The sequence below is a fragment of the Pan troglodytes genome, chromosome 6 (genome assembly GCF_028858775.2).
Source record: "Pan troglodytes isolate AG18354 chromosome 6, NHGRI_mPanTro3-v2.0_pri, whole genome shotgun sequence".
NCBI lineage: Eukaryota > Metazoa > Chordata > Mammalia > Primates > Hominidae > Pan > Pan troglodytes.
Window position 1 is genome coordinate 15531413 of NC_072404.2, and position 7503 is coordinate 15538915.

At 47.3% G+C, this 7503-nt stretch overlaps 1 protein-coding gene across 1 annotated transcript; it reads left to right on the forward strand.

Annotated features, from left to right (window-relative positions):
- Positions 1 to 243: 243 nt before the first annotated feature.
- Positions 244 to 4089, forward strand: LOC738765 (C3 and PZP-like alpha-2-macroglobulin domain-containing protein 8). The gene has a single exon (XM_054687382.2). It carries the CDS (start codon positions 356 to 358, stop codon positions 2684 to 2686), a length of 2331 nt encoding a protein of 776 aa, XP_054543357.2. The 5' UTR covers positions 244 to 355; the 3' UTR covers positions 2687 to 4089.
- Positions 4090 to 7503: the final 3414 nt, after the last annotated feature.

Consider the following 7503-nt stretch of genomic DNA (forward strand, 5'->3'; position numbering starts at 1 on the left):
CAGAATATTATATTGTTTATCTGATACTAACAATTATAATAACAATTTGCTTTGGATACAAATTTATATGTTGAAATTGACTTCCTTCAGTTATTGAAGGCCAAAAATACATACTGAACTATAAGGAATATAGAAAATATTATTGGACGAGGCGGGTCCGGGGAGGGGGCTGGCCCGGGGCTGCCCCAGCTTGGCCAGGCGCGGAGCGGGGCGCATGGCGCCGGGAGCACTGCGCGGGGGCTGCGAACAAAGGGCCCCCGGCGGCGGCGCGAGGACGGCCGCGCTCGGACCCTGGCCCTGGCCCAGCCCTGGCCCGGCCCCCTCCCCAGGCGCGGCGCCCCCCAGGAGCCGAAAAATGAGCGGCGCCCTGCTCTGGCCGTTGCTCCCGCTCCTGCTCCTGCTGCTGTCGGCGCGGGACGGCCTGCGCGCCGCACAGCCTCAGGCCCCGGGTTACTTGATTGCAGCTCCCTCTGTTTTTCGCGCGGGCGTGGAGGAAGTCATCAGCGTGACCATCTTTAACTCTCCAAGGGAAGTCACGGTCCAGGCTCAGCTGGTGGCCCAGGATAAAGGGACAATCAAACTCAAGGTGCCCACGGGCCTCCGGGGCCAGGCGCTTCTGAAAGTGTGGGGCCGCGGCTGGCAGGCGGAGGAGGGGCCCCTCTTTCACAACCAGACCTCGGTGACCGTGGACGGCCGGGACGCTTCTGTATTCATCCAGACGAACAAGCCTGTGTACAGACCCCAGCACCGAGTGCTCATAAGCATCTTCACCGTCTCTCCAAATCTGAGGCCTGTCAACGAGAAGCTGGAAGCCTACATCCTGGACCCCCGAGGCTCTCGGATGATAGAGTGGAGACACTTGAAGCCGTTCTGCTGCGGCATCACCAACATGAGCTTCCCCTTGTCCGACCAGCCTGTGTTGGGAGAATGGTTCATTTTTGTTGAAATGCAAGGCCACGCGTACAACAAGTCTTTTGAAGTTCAGAAGTATGTGTTGCCCAAGTTCGAGCTTCTGATTGACCCGCCCCGGTATATCCAAGACCTGGACGCCTGTGAGACAGGCACTGTGCGGGCCAGGTATACCTTTGGGAAACCTGTGGCTGGTGCCTTAACGATCAACATGACTGTTAATGGTGTAGGGTACTACAGCCACGAGGTGGGACGCCCCGTCCTCAGAACATCCAAGATCCTCGGCTCCCGGGACTTCGACATCTGCGTCAGGGACATGATCCCAGCGGACGTCCCTGAGCACTTCCGGGGCAGGGTCAGCATCTGGGCCATGGTGACCAGTGTGGACGGGAGCCAGCAGGTCGCGTTCGATGACTCCACCCCCGTGCAGAGGCAGCTGGTGGACATCCGGTACTCCAAGGACACGAGGAAGCAGTTCAAGCCGGGCCTGGCCTACGTGGGGAAGGTGGAGCTATCCTACCCCGATGGCAGCCCAGCTGAGGGGGTGACGGTCCAGATTAAGGCAGAGCTGACACCCAAGGATAACATCTACACCAGTGAAGTTGTGTCCCAGGGTGGACTAGTGGGGTTTGAAATCCCCTCCATCCCCACGTCAGCCCAGCACGTGTGGCTGGAGACCAAGGTGATGGCACTGAACGGGAAGCCCGTGGGGGCTCAGTACCTGCCCAGCTACCTCTCCCTCGGCAGCTGGTACTCCCCCAGCCAGTGCTACCTGCAGCTGCAGCCACTCTCCCACCCACTGCAGGTTGGGGAAGAAGCCTATTTTTCTGTGAAGTCCACATGTCCCTGCAACTTTACCCTGTACTACGAGGTGGCTGCACGGGGCAATATAGTGCTATCAGGCCAGCAGCCTGCCCACATCACCCAGCAGCGAAGCAAGCGGGCGGCCCCTGCCCTGGAGAAACCGATTCGTTTAACACACCTTTCTGAGACAGAGCCCCCACCAGCCCCAGAAGCTGAGGTCGACGTGTGTGTGACCTCTCTTCGTCTGGCCGTGACCCCAAGCATGGTCCCCCTTGGTCGCCTGCTGGTCTTCTATGTCAGGGAGAATGGAGAAGGGGTCGCCGACAGACTTCAGTTTGCAGTCGAGACCTTCTTCGAAAACCAGGTTTCAGTGACGTATTCAGCAAATGAGACCCAACCTGGGGAGGTTGTCGACCTGCGGATCAGGGCTGCAAGGGGCAGCTGTGTGTGCGTCGCCGCAGTTGATAAGAGTGTCTACCTGCTCAGGTCTGGGTTCCGGCTGACTCCTGCCCAGGTTTTCCAGGAACTGGAAGATTATGATGTTTCTGATTCCTTTGGCGTGTCCAGGGAGGATGGTCCTTTTTGGTGGGCTGGGCTGACGGCACAACGACGCCGGCGCTCCTCCGTCTTCCTGTTGCCTTGGGGCATCACCAAGGACTCTGGGTTTGCCTTCACCGTAAGGAGAGGTGGTCTCAGATCCCGCTGCCCCCTTCTAAGGTTCTCTTGCCTAGAAATAAGAGTCTTGGAGATTCAGAAATGGGTTGGAAACAGAATTGGAAGCTTTTCTTTCTTTTTTTCGAGATGGGGTCTTGCTCTGTGGCCCAGGCTGGAGTGCAGTGGTGTGATTGTAGCTCACTGCGGCCTCGAACACCTGTGCTCAAGTGATCCTCCCACCTCAGTCTCCCAAGTAGCTGGAACTGCAGCTGCATGCCACCACACCTGGCTAATTTTATTTTACTTTGTTTCTTTGTAGAGATGGGGTCTTACTACATGGCCCTGGCTGGTGTCAAACTCCTGGCCTCAAGCAATCCTCCTGCTTCAACTTCCCAAAGTGTTGGGATTACAGGCATGAGCCATTGCACCCAGCCTTCCAAACTTTTCTTTTTCATTTCTCCCCAATGAAAGCTCACAAGTAGATTCTTCCAATTTGCAAAGCCGTGGAGAGCAGAATGTTATGCATGTCAATGGTCAGGTTCAAATGGGTAACTTGAACTTGTGATGGGACGTGTTATGACATTGACATGCTTTGCTGCGAGGAAAACCTTCTCATTGGGAGCTGTGGGTGCCAGTAGCTCTTAGCTCTGCCTCGGCTTTGGTTACCTTGGTTGTGTGTCTGGCAGCTTTCAAGCAGAAGGAGGTGGCTGTGTTCCCAGGTGGCAGGGGGTCTGAACTGCATAGGTGATCCTCCTGCCTCAGCCTCCCTAGTCGCTGGGATTGGAGGCATGAGCCACTGTGCCCAGCTCCAGTTTACCCATCTTAAAAAGGGCTAATGGGGCGCCTGTAGTCCCAGCTACTCGGGAGGCTGAGGCAGGAGAACGGCGTGAACCTGGGAGGCGGAGCTTGCAGTGAGCCAAGATTGCGCCACTGCACTCCAGTCTGGGCGACAGAGCGAGACTCCGTCTCAAAAAAAAAAGGGCTAATGCTGGCTGGGCGCGGTGGCTCACGCCTGTAGTCCCAGCACTTTGGGAGGCTGAGGTGGGCGGATCACAAGGTCAAGAGATCGAGACCATCCTGGCCAACATGGTGAAACCCCCTCTCTACTAAAAACACAATAATTAGCTGGGCGTGGTGGTGCCTGCCTGTAGTCCCAGCTACTTGGGAGGCTGGGTCAGGAGAATCACTTGAGCCCGGGAGGTGGAGGTTGCAGTGAGCAGCGATCGCGTCACTGCACTCCAGCCTGGTGACAGAGCGAGACTCCGTCTCAAAAAAAAACAAAAAAAAACAAAAAAAAGGGCTAATGCTATCAGGTGCCCATCTCTGGACGTTGTCATGATGTGATATAGATAGAAAGGGATTGGGATGGGAGCATGCTTCGCCCTTCAGGGTCACACCTTAGGGTGCTGGTGGTCTCCACTCAAATGTGTGTCCCATTGGAGGGTGCCTTTCATTTCAGCTTTAAAAAATATTTCTGGCCAGGTGTGGTGTCTCACGCCTGTAGTCCCAGCACTTTGGGAGGCCAAGACAGGTGGATCACCTGAGGTCAGGAGTTCGAGACCAGCCTGGCCAACGTGGTGAAACCCCGTCTCTACTAAAAATACAAAAATTAGCCGGGTGTGGTGGTGGGCGCCTGTGATCCCAGCTACTCGGAAGGCTAAGGCAGGAGAAGCTCTGGAACTGGGAGGTGGAGGTTACAGTGATCACACCACTGCACTCCAGCCTGGGTGGTAGAGCGAGACTCTGTCTCAAAAAAAATGAAATTAAATAAATAAATAAATAAATAAATATTAAAAAAAGAAAATATTCATGGTTGATAAAATCAAGGTATTTAACATATCTCAGATGTAAACACATAAATAACTACGATGTTTATATATGAAGTGTCTGCAGTGTTTGTGAAGGAGAATGGCACAACTGAACCAGTTTGGAGAGATTATATAAAGAAAAATGCATTAAGGTAAGAATTTAAAGACAGTTAGAATTGATAATGAATAAGCATTCTAGGCAGATTAAATTATTTATGCAGAATAAGGGAGTGGGATATTACCAAGTGTATTCAAAGGACAAGATGGTAAAGAACAAATTGGATCAACAGAGTCTAGTTGGGTATAACCGGACAAGTAAGATTTTGAATACTAGATTATAAAATTTTATAAACCAACATTTTTCAAAGTTGCCCCATGGAACATCATTACTTCTTGGAAATACAGAAGGTATTTTTGAACGAAGTCTCCCTCAGCAAAATCTAAGGAGATAACTGTATATTGTGTCCTTTTAAAGGTTCTGAGAATCCATAGAGTAAAATTTCTATTCCCCTTCAGCCTTGCTTAACCCAGCATTGTCCCAGTTATTTGGGCATTGACTTCTTTTTTTGCTTTCTCTGTTCTGACCAAATGCCTTGCACAAATATAGCTATAAGCAGTGAGAAGCCATTAGTTTTTAGAGCAGTCGAGTAACTTGATAAAAACCAAGACTTCAGAGCAACCATTTTATGCTTATGTGATGTGGAAAGAATGAGAAGAAAGCTGGAGATGGAGAGATGAGGGTCAGAAACCAGAAAGGAAATTAGCCAGCTTGTCAGTGTATTAGACATAGTGTTATGGCAGTGAGAAGAGATAGGAACATTAATAAAACAGAATGTGAAGTCTCCGGTAGTAGATTAAATATAGAAGTGCAAGCAAAAGGCAAAGTTAAAAATAATTTAGTGAAACAAAACATCAAAAATTATCACTCACATATTAATGTATGTTTAGAAAAGTTCCCCTTAATTGGAGTTCTATATTCATTCTGGAACTTTACTTCAATGTTTTAACAACTTGCCAGCCAGAGAATTGTGTCTGAATATTAATCTTAATCACTCCAGCTGTATTTCACCCCTTTTCTGGTAGTATTTCCGAATTTTTCAAGTAGTATAGATTGGGGTCCTGCAGAGTTCTTGTTAATCTAATTTCTCCTGACTTGCAAAATAGAAGATGATTTAAACATCTTTGAAAATGATTGAAACGCAGGCCTTAATTAATTTTAGGGAGGTGGCTTGCGTATATTTTGCACACATGGCTTGCAAATGATTCTAGACTTACTAAATTAGGATCAAAGAAAATATATTGGAAGTCATATGTATACGATTTATTTTAAAATATTTTCATCAGGCTTGGAAACCTTTTATTAGGTGTCAGTAAATTACTTTGACCCAGAGATGTGTAACCATATTTTATATTCATACCAAAATATGATATGGTGTATGTGGGCTGAGGAGTCATTTGACTGCACAGGATTGCAATTCTACCTGTCCCATATTAGACATGTGGCCTGAGGCAAGTTATTGTAAGGATCTGTATCACATTTTTTAATCACTGTTTTGGAGGAGTAATTATATTCTCCTCAGTGACTGTGAGATGTGTGTGTGCATGTGGAATGGCTAGCATAGAGCCCGGCATATAATCAGTCGTCCGTGTACTTGAATCCCTTGTCTCCTCACTTCTTAATCTTCAAACAGTTGTGTTAACTGAATTTTTAAACTGCCTCTAAAATCTTTGCCATTAATTTTTACTTAAATCATTTTGCCACCTTTCATCTCTGTCCATTTTATGGTAGTGATCCTTTTCTCTGTAGCACTTTTCTTCCCCTACACATAAAGACCAGGGTTTATGGATTTATCATTTTCATTCTCTTTATCAATGTCACCTTTGCCAAGGTAAAGAAGGATGAATATTTCCAAAAGAACTGATTCTGTTTGTAAGAAACCTTAGGCCCAGACCTTTCTGAAAAAGGCTATTTGAAGTGGAATGTGTGGTTTTAGATGTAAATTCACTCCCATAGTCCTGCAGACAAGATAAACATGTTCATTTTTTAAATAGACACTTTTCATAGGAACATCAGTCTAAGCGCACAGCTGGGATACAAGATAACAATAGCTCTTCCTAACCAGCTTTCATTACTAGAACTTACAGTCCCAGGTAAAAATCATTTCTTTTAACACAAAAAAGAACAGCAGTAGATGGCTGGAATTTCTGACATATTCCATGGGCTACCATTATATTTGATATCGTTTTCGTAGCCTCTTTGCCTTCCAGTTCTCTGGGGTAGAAGTAAAATACTCTCCATGTACTTGAGTATCCAGAACCACTCCCCTACTCCATGTACCCAAAACCCTCTATTTATTTATTTATTTATTTATTTATTTATTCATTCATTCATTCATTCATTCATTTATTTTGAGACGGAGTCTCGCTCTATCACCCAGGCTGGAGTGCAGTGGCGCTATCCCCTCTCGCTGCAAGCTCCGCCTCCCGGGTTCACGCCATTCTCCTGCCTCAGCCTCCCGAGTAGCTGGGACTACAGGCGCCCGCCACCATGCCTGGCCAATTTTTTGTATTTTTAGTAGAGACGGGGTTTCACCGTGTTAGCCAGGATGGTCTCAATCTCCTGACCTCATGATCCGCCCGACTCGGCCTCCCAAAGTGCTGGGATTACAGGCGTGAGCCACCGTGCCCGGCCCCCTCTATTTATTAATTCAACAAAAAATATTGAGCACATAGTATGCAATGGTTGGGTTGCCAATGTAGTGATATACAACAGATTGAGACAGAACCACGGTCCCTGCTTCCACAGATATCCTGTTGTTGTGTTGGGACTAACATAACACTAGAATGGAAGCTTCATGAGGAGAGACTTTTTTTTTCTGTTCTCTCATTTTATCCTAGGTCCCAGAACAAGGCCAAGCATTAAGGAGCCTCAATAAATATTTCTTGAGTAAAATAAAGGTAAGAAATAATGTGGGTAGTAGTAAATATAATGAAGAAAAATAAGGCAGAATAAAGAAATGGAATGTAGGTTTATACAAGTTATTGTTTGGGGCTCTTTTCTACTTTTCATAAATGTCATCCAACTAAGTGTGATCCATACTGATTCCGTACCTGACTAGTACATCAATTTCCAAAGCCCCATAGACCATCTCTTTGAAATAACTCTCTGTCTTGATTTCTTCCTCCAGAAACTAGTCTTCATCTGTGTTTAGGCCCATTATCTTCTTCCATAGTTAGGGCTACAGATTTGTATTAAGGTTTTGTTTCTCTATGAAATATTTGCTGCATTTAATATTGGCATATAACAATTTAACTCCAAACACAGAGA